General features: G+C 39.2%; 2 protein-coding genes across 5 annotated transcripts in view; one reads left to right on the plus strand and one right to left on the minus strand.

Moving 5' to 3' along the window:
* The window catches only part of GPR146 (G protein-coupled receptor 146), a 54,586-nt gene extending 36,587 nt beyond the window's left edge, over nt 1-17,999 (minus strand). Inside the window, exon 1 of the mRNA XM_054842407.1 lies at nt 17,203-17,999. The gene's annotated coding sequence lies outside the window, so the exon portion shown is untranslated. The remainder of the gene's footprint in view (nt 1-17,202) is intronic.
* Nucleotides 1-22,336, plus strand: part of C15H7orf50 (chromosome 15 C7orf50 homolog) — a 129,588-nt gene that overhangs the window by 78,847 nt on the left and 28,405 nt on the right. Inside the window, exon 2 of one of the 4 annotated variants that reach the window (XM_054842411.1) lies at nt 20,737-20,894. The exons of 2 other annotated variants lie outside the window; for them this stretch is intronic. In XM_054842411.1, the coding sequence (XP_054698386.1) occupies nt 20,874-20,894 (21 nt within the window). In that variant the 5' untranslated portion in view covers nt 20,737-20,873. Of the gene's footprint in view, nt 1-13,049; nt 13,171-20,736; nt 20,895-22,336 lie in introns of those variants that run through there. One more of the 4 variants, XM_054842412.1, reaches the window with a different exon arrangement.

Genomic DNA, 22,336 nt, shown 5'->3' on the forward strand with positions numbered 1-22,336 from the left:
TCTAGCCATTTCCCTAATTTAACTTGCAGAGTAAACATGCTTTCGTTCCGTTTTCCAGACTTCCTTTTCCTTTTCTTTGCTGTTGGCTTAATTGTGAGATATGATATTCAAGTCAGAGGTAAGTGTCTCTTTGGGAGTGAAAGAAAAAACCAGCTAAGGATTTGAGTGAGCTAACTATTTTCTCTGTTGAGAAGCAACAGCTTATTTTTCAGTATTCTGCAAGTCCTCAAACACAGGTCCCTGCCACCGGCACTGACTTTAACAGCAGCAGCACTTAGGAGAACATGCTCAGGTTTTCTGGCAGTGCTTACAAGCCACTTAGAAAAAAACAGGCATATTGCTTGTAGCGAGTGCCCCACGGTTTGGAAAGCACCGCTTAAGATGAATTTGTAAAGAATTTTTTTGTGGTTATAGTTATCTGTTTTCATTTCATCTACAGTGGGCCCAGTTTCCTCAGTGTTTGATATGTAGGATCTTATCATCAAAGCTGTAATTTATATAGCTGCATTTAGAGACAAAGACATTTGTAGTGTTTATAGCAATAATTCACTGTGTTGCACAGGGTGGAACTCAGCATGTTTTAAACATTCTCCACTTGTGCATGTACAGATTTTTATAGTTGAATTAAGAATTTATAACATGCTGGGTCTCATATTCCAAGTCTGTCTGTTTCTAAAGCTATACGCAGAACTTAGACGAAGTCATAAATTTCTGTAGATGAAGTGAAGGCTGATTAGAATTTTAATATTAAGGAAGGAAATGGCCTTGGGTAGCACACTACGGAGCAGATCAGACCCTCTGTTAATACACAAGAGTATTACTGTTTTCTTGAACTTTGCCTTCCAATGCAATTACCGCTTGTGCCTAGAAATCATAACTCTGGTGCCTCCCATTTGATAATGTTGAATGTTATCCTTGTCCAAGTTTATATCATTTCCAGTAGTAAAAATGATCTTGATTATAAAACTGCTAGATAATATACTCCTAAAATTGAATTATAGGCAGTAGTACATGGTATTTGTTGATAAACAAAGCAGAATCATGATGGTATATCAAATTGGCCCAGTTCTGTCTCTTTTCAAATTAAATGAAATCAAGAAATTTTTCTTGTGACATGCTTTTCTTGTGATAACATATTGGATATTGTACTCTTTGTGATATGAACGAAGACAAAGCTTTCAGTGTAAATGATTGGGTTTTGAGTCAAGCAACATAACAGGAATCTATGTTGTCAGTTTTCATTTTAAGCGCTTCTGCGATAGCATCACACTCACAGTATGTAATGAGCTCATATGAGGAGTAGTTCCAGCCAGCTCCTTTATCAGCGTAAGCCATCATAGCTCAGTATGTGTGTGTCCTCCTGTGTCCTCCTCCCCTGCCCTCACTGGTAACTGGATTGGACTAGATGCTGCATAATTCTCTGGATCTGTATTACCGAGCCTTCACTGCACACATCTTTGTTGCACATTTACAGCAGAATGTTATTACTGAAGTGTGGAATCACATTCTGGTATTATTACATGAAAATTGATTCTGATTCCTCGGTATTTCAGAGTCTATTATTAGCGTAGTACAACTAATCATTTTCTTACAAGGGGAATGACAATCGTAGCCTTGTTTAGACGCTGCGTGTGTATTTATAGGATCGTGCTGCCCAAATGTGGTGGCTAAACTTGGCTGCTGCTTCTGCTGGTTTCTGTGGTTTTGTTTCATTGTCCAGAAAAAGTGACAACGTTTTCAACCCTGTAGCATCCATCACCAGGATTCATGTGTTGTCCACTTTTGGCAGGAAAAGAAAGCTGTGTGTTTGTTTATTTGGTCCTTTAAATGTTACAGCAGACTTCATAGTTTATTATCTATCTTTAAGAAATTTTGTTTAGAGTTCTCACACCATTAAAACATCACATCAGTGGCACAGTCTGAAACATTTATCCCGCTCAAAAGACTCAACGGTTTATGCACAGTCTGTTGTGCAAGTAGCTTTACTTTAGGTTTCTTCCCTTTTTTTCTTTGATCACTTGTGTAATGTGTTTGAAATGTATGCCTGGAGTTGGTTCCTTTTTGTGTTCCATTCGGTGCGTTTGATTTTGCAGCTAAAAGGATTGAATGCTAAATGTTGGTTTTGCATGTGTACGTAACAGTGTTTCAGTTTTCTTCTTTCGGACACAGCAAGCGAATTCCTAGGATTTAAGGCCTAATAAAGTAATAAAAAAATCTAGCAAACCCCAAAAAGCTAAAATAGAAATGTATTTTTGTAATTTCGGGGATTTTGTACTGTGAATCAGAGCAGAAGGAACAAACTATATCGGAGATAATATTGAAAATGAAAAAATTCAAATTATTACAGTTATCCACATTGTAAGAACAGTACAGTTAAACTCTGACTTTCTTAGTGCGTTTTTTTTCTCCCTATATTAACCCACCAGTGTTTCAGTAACTGGGAATATACAGGTTTATGGTGACTTGAATAACAAATCCAGTGCTGAGAAAAGGAGTTGTATGCAAAGATTTTTGTTTTCCCCTTCTTTCTTAAATGCTTCTTAATGCTAATGTTTCCTTTCCTTTCTGAACTTCCAGACTGGAACAGTATTTGATAAGCTGGCTCCCAGGGCAGAAGTGCCCTTCAGAGATGCTCTTTGTCAAGTGTATGAATTTTTTTGTTTCATTTGTTGGAGTTTTTAGGCACAGTTTAGTTTAGTTTTGGTATCTGCATTAGACGCAGCATTTCAATAACATTCCTGGGTTTTGTAGTGTTTCAGTGCTGAATGTGCAATGATTCTACAGCTCTGGAGAGACTAATTTCTTTCTGGTCCCATATGTTCTCTTTAATCAGGAAGGAAGGAGGAAACCATTTGAACTGAGATGTCTTCAGATATGATATGAGCAAATATAGAAATTCAGACCTTAGTAGACAGTTTTACAGACTGCAAGGGAGGATCTGATTGTGGTTTTGCCTACAAACACTTTTTATCTGTTGAGTTACAGTTTTTAATTACTCACAACTGTGAGTGATTTTATGTCGGCACTGTGAGCTGTATGAGCATTCAAAACTGACTTCTTATGACAAGTTTTCCCTAGCTGTATTTTTACTTCTTCCCCCTCCTCAATTCCCTTCACTCAAAAGCTGAGAACAAAGGAGCACTGGTCTTGGGAGAGATCTCTTCCTTATGTAGACAAAAATGGAAAGCCTAAGCCAGCAATCCTTCTAACATCTCATACCAAGGGCTTCCCAAATGATCCAGGCATCATACAAAATGCTAGCATCAAACCGACCAGGATGGCGATACTCAGCGCTACCAAAACCGAACAGTACCGCTCTTAGTGAGAGGCACCAAGAAGCCCTGTGCTACCTCATTTACCAGAAGCAGCATTCCTGGTCCTAACCGTGGAGAACTTCCCACCCTCCATGGTACCTGCCCTGCTGGACATGGACATAAAACACCAACCAACTGCAGAACCAACGGGGAATGTGTGTGTAGACCAGAGTGCCCCCATGAGCACTGGAAGAATATTTGCAGCTTTGTCAAAGGTGGCTCCACCTACGAGTTTACAGAAGAACTGGTGGGAGTGCAGCTTACCCCTTTGCCCATTATTTCTTCCTGCAGGCTGATGCTATGCCCAACGCTTCTTCTGGCAAAGCCATCTTAGTTTTAGTGTTGTAGTTTCTAATTACTCATTTCTGCAAGATCACTGCCTGAGAGTCACCACAAGCCAAATACTCTGTGAACAATTATCCCAAGAAGTTGTTAATTACTGTGGAGCCGCTACAGCTTTTTAAACATACTGCCTGTACTGATACCATAAATCCACTTTCCACTTATTGTGGAGCCCTTTGTGTTCTAGATTCTGAGTTAACAAAGGTACTGAAGTGCTGCTGTGGCTTATTCCTGCTGGCTGTCACGTACAGGCGAGTGTATGAGATGGAGACACAGCTCCAAAAGACCCTGCTAACCAAGCAAGTTAGGTATTTTATGGTCTAGGGTTTCTTTTAATTCTGATTATCAGTCTGGAGAGAGAGCCACAAAAATGCCACAAAACTTTCTATCTTTGTAGTGGATTTTGCGGCTTCCTATTTGCAACATTTGTTGCGCGTAAATTTTTGCACTTTGGCCAAAACAAGACTGTTTTTATGACTTTACTTCCAAATGTGTTGAAAGCGTATGTTGCTGTATTATTTATTGTACAGCACTTATATAACTATATACTGAACATATGCTAAAGCAGAATTCGCAAATGGCATCTCCGTCGGTGTAACTTTTGAAGTACAGTTGGTGTCCTGCTGTAACTGCGTAACTTTGTAAGAAGTCTGACCATTTAAAAGTTTTTGGACAGAGTTATGAAAATTATTAATATTTTAAATCTTTACAGTACCAGGAACGTTAAACCTAATTTGTTTGAAATCCAAATACAGACCTTATTCTAAAAAGCTAAAAAGAAAGTAATGAAAGTTTTAAGGCTTCTATTATGAGCGAAAGATTTCAGAAGCCTTTAGAGGGTCTGTGTGCTCTTTTATATGGGTTATGTTTCTGACACCTCTCAATGTGGGATTTAAAGCAGTTTTTTATTTAAAAGGAAAGATAAACACACAGTTTGGCAGTAGATCTACTCTTTGAATAGATAAAAATGCTTAAAAAAACTTTGCTTGTTAGAGGAACTGTGTTAGAAAGTTATTTTTCTGCTTTTATTTCTAGTAAATTTATAGGCTGAACAGTTTAGGAGGCGTTCCAGCTTAATTATTCATTTGTAAATAACAACTCTTTTTCCAGTCCTTTGATCGTACTTCCAGTTTTAAAATGAAGATAAACCTTGAGATAATAATGGGTTTTGCTTCTTTAGACTTTATCTTTTTCAGCCTGTCATAAGTTTTACATAGATTTTAATGTGAATGTTTCTACTGTCAAAAGTTTGCTCCTTTCACCTAAACAGTATAGTGACATATTCCACTGTTGTAAGGATAGGTGTTCTCTGGTTCAAAATTTAGCAAACAGTAGTGTGGACCTGCACTTTAATAAAGCTTTTGGAGTACCTAAGCAGCATGTTATTAATCACATCTTTATTTTTTATGGAAACATAGATTTGCACTTAAAATATTTACTTATGGAGTACTATATTGTTCAAAAGGATATTTATTTAAATATCACGCATAAAAAAATTTCTAGTAGCTTAGTAATGTAGTAACAGATGCATAATTCCTTTTCTGCTGTGGCCAAATCCCCTCCCTATGGGGAGGTCACCAAGAAGCTGGAGCCAGGCTCTTTGCTGAGTTGCACAGCGGGAGAATGTGTGAATTGGTTGTAAAGCAAAACAGGGTGTTATAGCTGGATACGAGGAAAACATTTTTCACTGTAATGAAGCACCCGAGCACACTGCCCAGGGAGGATGTGGAATCTCTCTGCTCCGGGAGAGGCTTTCCACATCCAGCTGGAGAAAGCCCCGAGTCACTTTGGCTTTGGGCACCGTGGTGTAGTGGAGGGTGTCCCTGCCTGTAGCGGGGGGGTGGAACTAGGTGATCTTTGAGGTCCCTTCCAACCCAAACCATTCTGTGATTCTATGACCTTGCCTGCAGCCAGCACCGGGGACCAGATCCTGATTTCTGCATGTCCCTTGCTCAAATTCCCCACACATTGTCGCACCTTCATACAGCGATCATTATCAAAGCTGTCTCTAATGAAATCTTGTTGCTCTGTCAAAGTTGATCTCCAGGCTTGGTCTGAGACCAAATTTAATTTGTTATTCTTGAGATCTGAACTTCTCTTCCCAGACATGAGGGGCAAGAGATCAGCAGCACGGGTGGAGACAACCTGAGACGTGTGTAAAAATATCATGAGTGTGCTTGGAGGGAATTACAAGGAGAATAGAGGCTGAGCATTTCTTTTAAACAAAAGGACAGATTTTACTTGTGGACATGACTGGAAGACATGATTCCTCCAGACGTTACTTTTACAGCAGAAATCATCATGAAAACCAGCTCATACTTAATACCTAATTCACGGGTAAAACTCGTACCTAAACTAAGGGTAAAACTAGTACCTGAACTAGCTCTGTTTATTTAAGTAGTAGATGAGGAGTGTCTTGCCATATCAGTTCTTATAGCATATCTGTTCTTTCCTATTAAAGCACTCCTATTCCTAAAGCATTTCCCACTAGTGTCCTTACAGCAATAATCTGTTAGGAAGGGTCTAATTCGAGGCCAGGTTAAAAAAATCTTAAAATCTTGTGAGCTCAATTTAAATTTTGTTCTGTGGTGACCAAAGGAGAAAAAGTCCTTTTAAATAAATTTGTTCTCTTTCTCAACAGATAACTAGCCAAATGCATTTCAAATATTTGTTCAACTGATCAAATATTGGTTTAGGTTTAGAAAACAAATTAACCTAATGTTTGAAGAATTAGACACTTTGTACCTGAACACTTTTCTGTGTCATTACTTCTGTACCAATGACCCCAAGTACTTTGGTCAAAATAAAAGACCCTTCTGATGAAAATCAGACAAATGTTTTTGCGACTTGGATAACTTACTGTTGTGTGCATTCACATTAAAATAGTGCAGTTGTATGTTTAAATTCTAGTAGTTTCACTAGGGAAGGACCAGACAAATTGTAGTGCTGTCTAATGCTGGTAATGTGGAAATTTTTTTCTGAAGGAACTGACAATATAAAGAATAGTTAAATTTACAGTGTTTTGTTAGTTCGTTGGTATTGGGTGAAATCAGTATCATATGCCTATATGTAACATTTAAATGAGAACATTGTAAGATGGAGTGATTTTACGGCAAAGTTGAATAAAATTACTAAGCTGGCTTGTTTACTGATTTTTGGGGATTTTTTTTAGTTCTGCATAAAATAACTAAACTATGGAAGTTCTTACTCATTCTTTTTTACCCTTTTGCTTATGAAAAAGGCACGCCAGTGTGTCAAATTTATTACTACTTCTGTAGATACACTGATTTGCTGGGTTGCTTTTATATTAGCTATGTATTTTTGCAAAAAGATAACTTGATAGTTGAACATCAATTTGATTTTGAGATAAACGCATTTCTAAGTGGGTGGGTTCAGGAGGCAGAGCCGTCTTCTGTCCTGACACTAAATAAAAACAGTCCCAGCTGGAAATTCTCCATTTTTTTCAGAGGTGTTTGATTTAGATGTCTGATTACCTTCTATCTCACAGGCTGTGCCTCAAGATCCTGGTAGTGTTTAAATCATTAGTATTAGATACCATTCCTCTTCCTGTTCTTGAAATAGAAGCTGTGAACTCCTTTTCTGCACTGTTAGTGTAAGCTTTTCTACTGAGTAACTAATAACATGAGTGTACTCAGACACACACAGGCACGTAAAATACGTTTTTGCATGCTTCCTATGACTAAGAGTTTTAAGTAGTCCAAATTAAAGTTTTTGCAGTAAGATTTTAAATTCTCAGTTAATAGTTATGATTGCTCTGCTCTGTTGTGCTGGTTGTAAGCATATCATGGTGTGTATCCACTGTGAGGCTACCGGCGTCAGTGATTATTGCACGTTCTGCTCAGAGAATCATGAGCCCTTTTAAAAGGTTGCTGGAGTTTAACTTTTAACAGGGTACTGCTGCTGGCTTTGAGTAATTGCTGAACTGAATGATGTCTTCAGAGATGATGCAACTCCAAGAGGACGTGCAAAGAGTGGGACAGAGGATGGCAACGCGTATTGTTCTCCTCTAACTGCCTTGACCACATCTTGTCATATATTTGCATTTGTATAGTATGTGAAGGTCATTTATTTTCTTTATTAGGTTAGATATCTTAATAAGGTTATGGGTATGAGTTATTATTAGATGGTAGCATTTGTTTATTTAATTAGCTAAATAATAACAGTGAAATTTTATTTTGAACTTAGTCATCATCTGTTAAACTACTGGAGCAGTTCAATAATTGACTGCTGCCATTACCCATCCCAGAATTAGCAAGCAAACCCATGAATTTTTGCAACAAAGGCAAAAAATTGCTTCTGGTGTGTTTGTTGACCACTGATCAGTAGGTGGTTAAGTGAAGGGAACTTTCTCACTTGTTCTAAAATGCGGGAAGCTAACCAGCATCTTCTCGCTGCAGTTACAACTTGAAAAGGCTAGAAAACAGGACAACTCCGATTGGAGCCTATCTGCTTCCCTGGCTGTTTCCTGGCTATGCTGCAGAGTTCTTGATGGGCAGGAAGTCGGTGTCTGTGCTGAACAGTTAAACACTGTGATTCAAGGAATAACAGCTCTAACAGGCAGAGAACATCATCTAAAGGGAGAAAATAATTGAACAAATAGCTCACCTAAGAGGATGAAGGACAGAGAGGGACTTATCTTTCATATTAATACTTTCAGTATTGTGAAAATGTGACTTCCGTGCACTATAAAAATTTATAAATTGCTATACTGGTTATCAGTGGGGTTTTTTTATTTACTTGCTTGTGTCTGCAAGAAAAATATCTTTTCAAAATTATCAAATACCTATTGAAGGTATTTGGTCCATGTTGTTATGGTCATATTGCAAATACTCACCCTCTGTGTAGAAGGAAAATGGTTCCCTTGGATTCCTGATAGATTGATTCTTGCCTGATACATTTTGAATAATAAAAATATGAAGCATACATTATTGGTAGTCTTGGGTTAAATGAAAAATTGGAAATCATATATTTAAAAATACCACCTTGTTTGCTTTCTGGTTTGCTTAACTTTGAGAAATAGTAGCTGGCTTCTGGATGATGTTCTCAGATTCTGTACTCAACGGTAAGCGTCCATATCTGAGCAAGGAGCAGGGAGAGCTCCCTGTTGTCCATGTGTTGGTGTTTCTGTTCACCTGCTCTGTCCTGGCCTTTGTTTGGGGAGATGCCATTTTTATTCTTGACCATCTCTCCAAACATAGAACAACAGCAGCAATTCCAGTCATACTACTTATGTGCCTAAGGGTTTTATGTCCTTCACTTGTTTCCCGTGTTTACTTTAGCCTTTGTTTCCCTTTCTTCCATTGCACTCTCCCTTTTCCCGTGGTTTAGCACATCCATCAACCTGGTTTTGCTCCTCGTGTTACCCCGTCCATTGCACAGGGCCCCTTCCTGCCCCGCAGTGTCCTCCTGTGCACTTACCAGATACTCCTGCTCTTTGTACTTTCAGTTCTCCTTCTGTTCCCTCCTGCATATAAACATTAATTCTTCTGACTCCCTTCAGTTTCTTGTTCCTTTTTACTAAAACATTTCCCACTCCCTGCTGCCTCCTGTATCTGGTTTGTCGCAGCCTCCGACTGAGGTCATTGGAAATGTTGTCACCAGTCTTGATAATAGAACCAGGCTCTTGGTGACGGACGGACCCTCGTGCTTCATGGGAACAGCCTGAGTTCAGGCCCTCAGAAGCAAAAATTATGTTTTCTGCCTTGCTAAGCCTCTACTGTCAGTTTAGAATTAGAGGGAAATAATTGAAAGCCCAAAACCATGCGATGCATGGCACTCCTAAAAAGCAGCAAATACCAAAAGATCCGTGATGATTTGAGAGCTGGCAAACTGAAGTTCATCATCCCTATACTTAAAAGGTAGGGTACACATAGCAACATTACATATTTTACACTTAGATTTGTTACATTACATATTTTACACTTATATTTATTTTAAGGAACGGTGTCTTCAGCCAGAGGCTGAAAAAAATGGGATCCCACAAGCTGCACAGCCACTTGCTTCCACCTTTTTATCACCTCCTCTTTGCTGGCAGAAATATTCATAGTGAATCGAATTAAGGAACTGATTTGGTTTTAAAGTAACCTTTGGGGGTGATAGCGAGGTAATTTTAACCCAGATGAGTTTACCAGACTGTACAAACATTTGTGCCAACCCAAGGAAGAGGTGGGAGAAAATGGAGACTGTGTCTTTTGGCCGCAGTACTAACTTATGTGGGTTTAAATCGTTCCTGCAACTATTACCTGAGATTCTTTTATTCATAAGTAAACCTTTCTTTAGAGCAGAAACAGAAGTATTTGGTTGTGTAATCCTTCACTGTAAGCAAAATGTACTGCATCTAATTTATAAGTATATTGTTTGTACTACTGCAGTCACCGTGTGACTATATTTCTTCCAGTAAGTTAATAATTTCTATTATATATAATGTGGGTAAGGCGGGAAAGGAAGAAATCAGAGCTCTGTGTAATGACATTAAGCTTTTAGGCGTATAGACAGCTTAAATGGACTCACAGCTGCTTAACATATGCCCTCTGCCTGAACTCGTTTTATCACTTGGTATCTGACTTCTCTCAACATATAAAAAGTTGATGTGATTGATAGTTGGTTATACAATATTTGTCAGGATGAACGAAATCATTATGTGTATAGATTCAAGAATATAGAAAAATAAAGCTGAAAGAACAACAACCAAAAATCCTGACATTTTTTCCATTCATTAAGCTTACTTACAGCAACTCTTTTTTGTTTGCTGGAGTTAGTGGTTGCTGGTTTTTCTAAGCAGCAATTGCTGAGTGATTTAGAGGACATCTCTGCTCTTTTGTTTGGATTTCATTTGCGAAACCATTTAGAGTTATAAAACTGTCAACTTAAGAACATTCTATATATTTTGCCAGTGAGGGCCTCATGTATGCAGAGTTTATATTTTTTCTCCATTTCATGTGCTGTTTGAATTCTCCAGCATATATCACAGTTGTTCTTTGGGCTAGTCATTAGAATAAGTCCCATGGCTGCCTTTACAGCAGCAGGAATCTTCAAAGTAATTATGAAATTGCATCTCAGATTAGTCATTAGATAAACGAGTGTGTAAGGTCTGCTAACCACAGTATCTCGCCTTTGGCCAAGCCTAGCCTAGCAGTGTGGTAACAGAAGGCTATGCTGATGCTTAAAACCACGTGAAATTTAGAAGGCCTGACTGCAACTAGAATTGAATCGTACATCTAACCGTTAGAAAGCATAGACCAGAACTGTTAGTTATGTTAATTACTGTAGTTAAAACACAGTCTGGTAACTTTCTGAACTCTCAGATTCCCTAAATTAACTACCAGCCGGGAGCTGAAAAATGTTATGCAAACTGTATTACCTACTACTAGGAGTTTTGCTCGCTATGTTTTTCTCCTGCAGAATTCCTCTGGCGGTTAAGCTCAGCTTTAGGTTGTGTGGAAGTTGGAGGGCCCAGGTCTATCGTCCTTCTGCACAAGGGCCATCTCTCATGGCCTTCCTGCTGGTCCTGTGTGTGGAAAACTCTGGAATATTGTCCAGGCGGTTTCATGTATTTATTTCAGATTTTCTGTTCCTATTGTTCATAGGCTATGGCGGATTTAAGTTATCAAGTACTTAATCAAATTATAGAAATGTTGATGTGACAAATCCAGAACGAGAGAGGAGCTGTGTCACATTCGGGGACTAAACAGCATCATGGCTCACTCTTTAAGGTTCTTTAATGATTTTTTTTTTTTTAATTATTATTTTTTTACTCTCCGAGCAGCGTTTCCACCTTATTGAAGAACTCTGTTGTGTATGTTTTGCCAGGCACGACGGGGCCGTATTTCCTGAGCCGAGGGCTCTGTGCAAGGCACGGGAGTGGGAGAGGCCCTGGCTGGGCTGCAGGACGCAAGGGCTGGCAGCTCGCTTTGCCACGTCGGGCCGTGCCGACCGCACCTACGAGGGCAGGCACAGAAACGTGCAAAAGAGCTGACATGCAGAAATGTATACAGACCAAAACAGTTTGGGAATGTTTACCCGTTTGGAGGCTCCAGGAGCTATAACCCTTTTTGATTTTATGTATGTAAAAATGAATACATACGACATGAAATGAGAAAAGGTAGTTCGGTGATACAATGTGCTGAACACCTGCCTGAAAGTTAGGAATTTTTACGCCGAGAAGTTCCACAATTGGTTTAAATTTATGTTACTTTGGGCAAGTTGCAAAGTTTGGCTTAAAACTGCCAACATGAACCATACTTCCTGTCATGAAAGTTGTCCAGAGTGTTTGATGAATCAGATTATTATCTTTCATTTCCAGTTGTATCCCAAGTCTAATCATAGCAAGATCTGGGTGTAGAAGTAAAAAGAAAAATAACATTGTAAACATTTTCAAAGCCAGGAAGAGTATGAATCATGCTCCTGTTTATAACTTGAAAGTTGGAATTTATCATGAATTTGCACCTCTTATTGTTACTGGATGCCTGGTTGGTCATGTACAGTGGGAGATAAGTCAGTGCTTCAAAACCGCTTTGGAATTTAATAGGTGTTTTTAAGGGTGAATGACAGATTTTATGAAAGCGTTAAATAAATAAAGAGTTTATTCAAAGAATCTGGAAGAATCCTGTGCAGGGAGTACAATGTTTTGTCTTTGCTATCTTCAAAGAAAAATAGGTGTTGATTTTCCTAGCTTCTCTAACTTTTCCAGTGGTCCCTACTCTCCTTGATTTCACATTTCAGTAACCGTGCTGCCTGCATCGCTGGCAGGAGGTCATCACTCCATTTCTACCTTACAACCTTATAGTATGATTTTAGCTCCCAGTGTTCCAGGGAAAGTACTCATTTCTAAATAAAGTTTAAAAACAGAAAAGGAAAAAATGAGAAAAATTTCTGCGTTGAACTTGATTTTTTTTTTCTTTTGGAGATTGCAATTTTATTTAAAGTATTTTAGGAAACATCTCAACTTTAATCTGCAACAGAGAAGTATGATATCTGCTTTCTCATTTCACATAATACCATAATGTCTCATGTTAAGGTAGACTGTTTAATTTTGATTTTATGTTGATTTTTCTGTTTCAAAATATGTTGTATTGTTTGCAAGTAAAAAGAAATATGAAGCTTTTCTGTTGTTCTGACATCTTGGCTTTTTTCCAGACTAGTTAAATTTTTTGAAAAATTTCTTGAGGACCAGAATTTCCCTTGAGATGGACCTTCCATTCGCTATTAATCTCTCTCTTCCTTTGCTCTCCTTTTCTTCTGTCAAGCCTAAACTTCACTTTCAAAGCTTTGCAATCTATTCCCCCTCTTGCCATTATCCAGTATGTGCCACGGAAGCGTTGACTCTTCTTTCACTAACAATTCAAACATTTACCTTTGACGGTCTGCGTTTTCTAGTGACCATCTCCAGTGCTTTTTGCTGCGCTGCCCTGCGCGCAATCAAGAAGTTGGTTGTTGTTCCTACTTAAAACTTTCCTTTCTTTTGATTCTGCAAAATTACATGGTAACAGAACAGGTATGTGATAAACTTCATCCTCCTGTTAGTGGGCTGGTCCATGCTTTCTCGTGTTTCACATGTTACTCTGTCTGTAATTATCCACTCCATTTTATACTTAACTTTAAAATCATACGGCTAAGTGCCCTTTTCTCTAGTGCTTATAGTTGGTTTATCAAAGATGTAAAATGTAACTTCTGCATGTAAAGCTTGACTTTGAAACTAACATGAGTTGTAAATTCAATTCATGTAAATTTATTTTATAAATATGTGTAAACTACTTATTATTGAAATGTAGATTAATACCATTTTATTTTAGGATAACTACTAGATGCCTTAATTCCAAAATAAGCAACCACCACCACCAAACACCTTGTTTTGTGCTGCTTTTACAATTATATCCTTCAGTGTGGTCTGTTGAAATACAAACAGGTTTTATGGAGAATTTTTACTAAACAGTCAACAGGTTTCAATTTAGGGTCTTAAATCATAATTGTTTTTCAATTTTCTGCTCTGCCTCACAAAAGCATAATGAGGGCACACCTGATGCTATAAAAACCAGATGTCATTTCAGTATTCCAGGACTGTGTGATAAATTTGGAGAGCTAAAGAGTGAGTGTCATGGACGTAGAGTTATCAGGGAGCTCACAAGAACAGAAAGCATGTAAAGCATTGCTAAGTAAATAGGATTTGGGCATGGAATTTACTTTAATTTCAGAGACTTTCAAAATACTGAAAATATGCATGGAATTTTCTGAAGGAACTTTCAGGAGACCATTTCAAACTGACAAACAATATGTTCAAATTCTTTCTTCCTACTGGTCATGTTTAATGAGACAGTGCTACTTGCACTTGATCATTGTGATTGGAAGAGCAGCAAGCAGACCTGAAGGAAAGCTAGATCGTGTAATTCATGCCTACTTGGAGAAACATTATTCCTTCACCTTTCTCCTTGAGACAAGACTTCTTAGAACAGGATGTTCAGTGGGAACTGAATTGTACATGAGGTGCAAGTGGAGCTTTATAGTATTTGTTTCTTTAAACAGGTTCAAATTCCGCATACAGGGGTTCAAAGGTCTATTAATGCAAATTATATCTATTTACAAGAGTAATCATTTTGCAGAAATTAATTGCCACAAAGTCACCCATCTCTGGTTATCGCTGGGCATTATGTCAAATGCAGAAATCTGTAAAGTCCGTCAGATTCATTCCTTATTTTGTGTTAAGATGTCTCTCTCTTCATAACCAAACTTAGGGTCCAGTTCTCTGTCTCCCAAACCATTTATCCTATTGTAAAGCAAATCGGATGGGAAGACATGAGTTGAGGTTGTTGATACCCAGTTGTGGTATGACTGTGCAGGGCAGTCAAGGAGCTGCTTGTGTTCTGGGTGTTGCTGTGGGTGTCTGTTTTAGGGCTGTCAAATCATGAAACGAATACATTCTGCTGAAGAAAAGAATCCTGCCCGCTCCGTTTTCTGGAGTGTCATGTTCATTTGAAAGGGATGGCAACACTCTTTCCACCAGTGCAGACACAAGTATTATGTTTCACCGAAGATGGGCTACCCAGGTGTTTAGCATACCCTGAATGTTTGCACTTGCGTTGTTCAATTTTAGCATTTTTGGAATAGCCATTCAACTTGTTTTGTAGAATCCCAGATCTTTCCCTTCATAAAGATTTAGACAGGTGAAATTAAAACAAAATGTTTGTCCTTCCACCTTTAAAATCATTTCATCTACTTTGCTGACTGTTACAAAACCTTATATACTGTTTTCAAAAAGCTCTTTTACTAACATACGTTGCTGTAAGGACAATTGGCATCAACTATTTGGAACTCTTGACTGTGGTGAAGATGTGAAGTACTCCTAATGATAGGGGACTATCAAGACTAGTAGAAACATGAGAAGTAGGTTCCCATTAATTCTAATTTGTTGTATCCAACTCAGTAAAGCAACGTGGGATTCTTCCAGATCTCCGTTAAAGGAAGAGTGTGAAGGACTGGGTTCAGGAAACGTGCTGTAATAACAGTGGCATGGCTGAAAAACTTTGACAAGTCATGCCTTGTGGTATGACTGCTAGAATACCTGTATTTGGTCAAAACTTCTGAATGAGAAAATACTTTTTTTTCTGTGTTATGTGTTTGAAAAGAACACATCCCATTAACAGTAAATGTTGTGGAAAGTCATACCACTTAGCTTCTGAAAAATGCATCACTATGAACAAAAATACCTTGCACTCTGCTTTAAAGATAATATTTATATTTTCTGTTGAGGGAGGAGTAGTGGGGAGGAATATCATTTGAGCTTGAGAATGTCGGTACAAGTGATATGCATTGTGTAAGTCACACCTAAGCTTTCCTTGTTTGAAATTTTAAGTAAAGACTTCAATGAGTTCCTCTGCATAAAGATAAATTTAGCTCCGAGCGCAGTGCAAGACAGATTTGTTGATTGGTGTGGGAGTGATTGCTGTGATTCCCAAACTATGAAGGTGCTGTCATTTCTGCAAAGGATCTGTGCAGGGGGAGGCAAAACATGGAACAGATTTTGAAAAGGGGAATCGTGGGTCTGTGGATATGCCCAAAAACTCATATGGAATCGTATTCTATTATGAATCACAACTTTGCTTTTTTATTGTAAATATTGGTCTTTAATTATATATTCAGCTCTAACTTTGTGACTGTTTTGTGTGTAGAGTTCAAAACTGGACTGATAAAATCAGCATAAAAACTTAGTATTTAAATATCGTCTCAGCTATTTTCATAGCTTGATCGGAATAGTTCGTGCTTTAATAATACTTAAACTTAGTGCAAAAAATAACAGTCTCTTACTTTTTGGTCATGGAGGTGTTCTCCAGGTCATTCTTTAAGTGCGTGAGTCATTTGCATTTCCATGTCATGTGAAAGTAAGAAAATCACCCTTAAAAGGCTGCATTTTCCAAAGAAAGAGCAACATTGCACCTGCAGAAATACACATGCACTTGCTGTACTAAATTCTTGCATTTTTTCTGCTGGTACTGCAATGGAGCAGATGCTGGGAAGTCTTTTCTCTCTACCATCAGCATCATCTTGACTGGGTACCCTACGTGTTTGGGATAACGAGGTGCCGAAACATTGAGTGGAAGTGGAGGCATCCAGTTCCTCCCCAGCCCTCTCTGGCAGTGAGCGTGTGTGTTGCTGTCAACACCTAATGATGACCGGCATGAAGGGGGCAAGCGTGGTTGCTTTTGCACCACAGGCACCTATTTATTATCTGTTCCAGTGAATTCCTGCCACTGCTGGAAAAGAGATGTAGCTATCATCATTTTTGTTTGCCTTGCAAAAGGCAGGCTTTGATTTCAGCCTCATGTTTCACTGAAGTCTAGATAAATCGTCTGAAGTTGGTCAACAACTTGAGAAGAATGTTGTGATCTACAGCTGTGATCTGTGATACCCATTTCTATAGGGGTATCTGTATAAAACCTGCCTGCGTTAGGGTAATGGCAGAATATACACGTGCTGGGTAAACCTACGTCGGTCATTCCTAAACAACATGCCAGAAATCCCCCTTGGCTGTATTAACGAGTAATTCCAAAGTTATTTTCAACAAAACAATCAGGCCAGCCCCCGTGCAAGCATGCTGCTATAATTCGTGATACACATCAGCACATGGAACTCGGTGCAAGTATGTACTGTATGTGGCTGCTATGGTGATTAAAATACATAAATAAAATAGATAAATATGGACCATATTAGAAATTCATTACTGGCACACTCTCAGATCGCAGTCAGCTCCAGCGTGCGGGGTCAGTCGTGTTTCCTTACTCCGAGCAGGCCCTCCTGGACTTACGCAACGGCCCTGTCCTACCTTGTCAACCAGCAAATTCAATGCAAAACCAGTAAACAAAGGGCTTTTGTGCATGTTTTATAGTTCAGTGAAGATTAGTGGCCTGACACGATTTTCAGATGGGACAAGCTTAGTGTTAACTTGCCTGAGGTTAACGAGGGAGGCCAAAGCAGAAAGGTCTTGCTCTGATTTCAGATGCAGTACAGAGAATCGTTAAAAGCCGGTTCTGCTTACCTGGGTCGGCGCCTCGGTCACGTGTTCCCTCACGTTTCTGCTGCTTTAGGATGTGAATGGTGCCGATCTCAGGCGCTTGCTTGCAGTTCTTCCCGCAGCTTCAGAGGTCCCCTCCGCCGTGGTGGACATCCTAGCCTGTACGTGGGCTCTGGCTGAATCCGATTCCTGCTTTTCTTTCCCCTCTCACCTCTTAGCATTCTCCGACCGTAAAATCCATCCCTTTCCTGAAATGCAGAACGATGCACTTGTCCGATGAAGTTTTTCCAGGCGGGATTCAAATTCCAAACAAGCCTTTCATTTCCTTCGCGCTGCGGGGAGAGCGAAGGCAGGGAGGCGAAGGAAAGCGCTCGCTTCCTTTAAATCCCCACCAGCGTCTTCCCCGCGCTGGAAGTGAAGCAGCTTGTCATGGTGATCTTCAGAGTTTAACTTTAGGGGGGAGGGAGAAAGTGGAAAGCAAACTGAATGCTGTAGTGGAGATTTCTCTCTTCCCCCACTGGGCCCCTTGCCGACTGTTTTTATTGATTTCAATCACTGGAGGCTAGCTGGCTCTCAGAAGAAACACTGTGTAATGTGTTCTTTCCTGGCTTTCATTAAAGAAACTCAATGCAGCGCGGTCACGCTGCCGAGCTCGCCTGGCAACCTGCCTACACCCTGTGGTACCTCTTTCATTGGAGGAGATCGAGCTCGTGGTTTGGGGTTCCTTTATTTTTTTATTTTTTTTTTAAATTCTCCAGCAAGGATTTCAAAACAGCCTCTGCTCTGCTTCTACCTCCTCTTGCAGCCCAAAGCCTTTTTAAACTTCGGAAGAAATTGTCAGCACCCCTAAAGGGGACGACTTTGGTGGCAATGAAAACGCTGAGCACTGCGACAGTCTCGTGCTCCTATTAAAATTCCTCTGTGTGTTTTTGGGGAGGGGTTAAAAGGGCTGTGTGTAAGCCACAGGGATGTGGATACGAATTATTTCTTTGGGTTTTCCTTCTCTTTTTTTTTCTTCCTTATTCCATCTTCTCCCGATTGGTTAACGTGGTTTAATTAAGAGTAAGAGAGTAAGCAAAATCCTCTGAGAAATATGTGAAAATTCCTGGCAGTGCTGTAGTTGCAAATGAAGCAGAACTGCATTCCCCAAGCCTGCAGTCGCGGTAGTGCCTTAAATATTTCTGTTGTATTCAGGACTGTGATACTGGTGGAGAAAAATGAGAAATAAAATATGGTACTAATTTATGCCTTAGAACTTAATCTGCTATAGTATGTATATTATAGGAGCAAACAATCTAGACAGTGGAATTCAACAAGCTAGGGTCTGTAGATCATATTGTTCTGTGTGTCTATAAATGCTTCATTTAATATAGTAAATTCAAGTTCATTTTCTTCTTATTTAGCAGTTCCTAGTGATAACACTTTATGTGCTCCTCAGAATTGGTTGTAAATCTGTGAAACATGTAAAGATCACGTAGCTGTAAATTAAGCCCGAGTTCAAGCTAATAAAGGTGCATCTATTCAGAATGATAGCTGCAAATTTAGGGTGCTCCCTGATCACTTCTGCTTGTGAGATACTGTAGCTGTACACAAGGACACTTTATTTATTTTTTTTTTTAATTTTACATGACCACTAATAGAATCCTTTCCTGGATCAGAAAGATAAAATCTTGTTCTTATTTAAATCTGGCTTCCTGCAGAACTTGTTTGAGGCTTTTCTGCCTGGGTTGCATCTACAGAAACCTTTCCAACTCAACTTAATGTAAGTTATTCCCAGTGTTTTTGTTGTGAGGAGTCAAGATTCTAAAACCACCTACCTTTTATGAAAAATTTTAATTTTTTTTCTTTGAGTAACTTAGAATTTTTTTAAAAATCTTCCTCTGTAAGCGCTACAGATGTGATGTAAGGAGGTGTACTTCTACAAATGTTACTTTTCATTCAAATTTTGCTTTCTGCATGGTAATGAAATTTCATATGCCCTCTCTGATCATACTTCTTCTCTTCATAAGGTGCCAAATGATAGAAAATAGTTATTTAAATTCAATATGGCCGTGACCTATTTTATGCGAATTCTATAGCTGTAGTTGTAGCACAGTTCTTTGGCGAGCCTCAGGTAGTAAATCATTTGTCAATCTTTTAGGAACCTTGCATCTAAGGATTTGCCAGCCTTTCTTCTTTGTAGGTTTTGAACTGTGTTTATAGATTCTGCTTTTTGTTTTTAACCTGGCAGATGGCCAGTTATTTATCTGAGTTCATATGTATTGTGTAAGACAAACAGAACGTTTTGCATGCTGATATCGTGCACGGGGCATTTTGGGGGCAAAAGGCTACTTGTAAGCCGAAGCCATTACGTGACAGGTTGGTAACTCCTCATTGGCTTGTGGTCAGTGAACAAAGCCCCTTTTGACGTTTTGCTGTATTAAAAGTTATGAAATAACATGAGTTTAATGAACAAACAAGGGAATACAATGCTTCTACTATGAAATAAGCCGTATCATCCATATCTCCATCTTTCTCTTTGGAGTTCAAAGATTTGATGCCTTTTAATACATTTGTCACTGTTAGTCAAGTTATAATTTATTCCTCTGAATTTCTGCTGTTGCTTGTTTTGCTGTTGTACAGACTTGTGTTGCTGGGCTGGTAGAAAAGGATAAAAGTCTGTCGGCTTTTAGAGGAGCTGGATTCACTGGTCCTAATAAATAGTAAATTTGGTGTTGTGGCTTGGTCTGTGGTTACTGCTATAGGTTTGGCAGCAAAACCAAACCCCTGAACAGGTGGAAAGTTCAGACCTACACAGGTGAATCCCAAAAGCAAATTTGTAATAAATGAGTATTTGGTTCATTGTGGCAATTCTTCAGAGTTTCGGACTCTGACAACCTTATTCTGTGCTGGCAGCAAACAATTAGGGATGCACATGTAGGAGTCTTTGAAACAGTGATGAGCAAGGAGGAGGGACAGAAAGAAGTCTTACAAGATGTCTTCAATTCTACTCAAGTATGAGGCAGTCAAGGATCTTTGGGTAACTGTAAATCTGGAAACAAATTACAAAATGCACTTAGCGCTCTGCTGAAACACAACACAATTAGTGTGCTGTTAATACCATCTTGGTCCTGGCTGCCCAGCTATTACAGTTCAGAGTCCCCTGGCAGTATAAGCTTTTATGCAGATGTCTCTGAAAAACTACACCTGTTTGGTTTTGCTGCTCTTGCTGCAGAAAAAAGGGTCAGATATCTTCAAGAAATCCTGTCTTGGGTACATCTTTCTGCCAGTTTCTCTTGGAGTTATAGTTACTTTTCTCTGTTCTGAATTGCTTAGCAGGACTGCTTTACGCTATTGAATGCTTTACTTCAGTTTGAGATGGCTCCCCTTCTGTGATGGGTAAACTGTTTCCTAAGATGACTTACAAAATGTTTCAAATTTGTGCGATATTTCCAGATTATAAAAATAATGGAAAACTTTAACTGGTATCTAAAACTGCCACAGCTGAAGCCTCCAGATATTTTGAATCAGATGTCTGAGACTATTTACAGTACATTACTATGTTTACATCCAATCCAGAAATTTAGAGACTGGCATTGATGAAAGGCACTGTGTTGGCAGTCCCAGCCCTTTCCATGCAGATGGACATGGTATAGCACGATCTCTGGGAATTTCCTTGAAGATGCCTGAGCTCCCATCTCCATACCCTTGCGAAGATGACATGGGGTTTTATGAGCGTAAGTGTTAAAGATTTGGGGGTCTGTCTTTTATTGAAAATATGGCATCCAGTGGCAATATCCCTCTTAGCACCTTTTCAGGCCTTCTGGAAAGTTTCCAAGTGGAAGACTCCCACCTCCTTAATCACGAGAAAACACTGGCTCTCCTCTGAATGTCATTCATTCGAGTGTACTGACCTAGCCTGACCTTGTTTAGATTGAGATCTAATGAGCCCACGATCCGAGGTGGTATGGTAGCTCTCAGCAGGCTTTGCAAATAAGCAAGTGGTGTGTTTCTTCTGCGTGCACGTGGTTTAAATTTATCACATCAATAAACAAGTGTCTCACACGCTCAAATATGGACTTTACAATGTTGTAGTTAAGATTAAATTGTAGCACTACAAATTGTGATGTCACTTTATAAATTATAGAAGGAGACAACATGGAATATTTATAACCTCAAAACAATGAAGTCCTGTTGGTTGGGGTTTTTTTTTAATTTAAATAATGACATAATACTAAAACTGTTAATCCGAATGGCTCTCAAACTTTGGACACATCTTTCAGAAAACCACTCAGACTAGTGGTTCAGGGAAAGCGAAATTAAAAAATAAGGCTGTCGATTTAAAGAAAGGAGAGATGCATCAGTAGAGTATTGTAACAGAGATCATCCAAGTTAAAATAAATACAGCTAGGCTTTAAATTCCAGTGAGAGGTATGGTTTTGTTTTCTTTCGAGTCCCAGTTTTTGGGCAAGGTTGGTTTTGGTTGTGTCATTGTTTTTTAAATTGTGATAAAACTACCCTCAGCTTCAGTGGAGAATATACCACTAAACGTAGGTATTCCATGAAGCACGTAAAACTTGAGGCTTTCAAATTAAAAACCAGTCAAGGCCAAATTGTGGTACGTACTGCTAGATGAATCAAGTCGATGTGGATGGATAAAAGTATAGTTACAACTAGAACAGTTGTTTGAGCTGTAAAGTTGGGAGTGCTCTCGCAGCGCGTGTGCTGGGGGTCCCAAAGAGAAGCGCCATGACGCGGGTGTCCCTGGGATGCTGCCGTGGGCAAGCAGGAGGTCCCTAAACCCCGGCTCCTTCACACCCAGACCCCGCAGGGAGAACAACGCTCTTGTTTCAGACGGCCCACGGTGCAGCAATTGCGATGCTGGAAACAAATGTTGTTAGGGCTCGGTATTTACATTGGGACCTACGGGGAGAGAGCAACTTGTTTTGTTTTTAATGGAGCGGTCGGGGAGAGGGATAAAAAGCTTTTTGATAATGCGAGGAATGTGGGGGGAAGGGACGGTACAGAGATATGCATTTACTGTAAGTATGAAGGAGCAGAGGCCGCTGTATCGGACCGGCTCTAATGATGTGCCACAGTCACTTTATTTGAAAGCTTCATGGCTCACAGAAAAGTAAACAAATTCATTACATTATTTTTAAAAGAAGATTAACTGTAG

Source organism: Grus americana, chromosome 15 (genome assembly GCF_028858705.1).
Source record: "Grus americana isolate bGruAme1 chromosome 15, bGruAme1.mat, whole genome shotgun sequence".
Lineage (NCBI taxonomy): Eukaryota > Metazoa > Chordata > Aves > Gruiformes > Gruidae > Grus > Grus americana.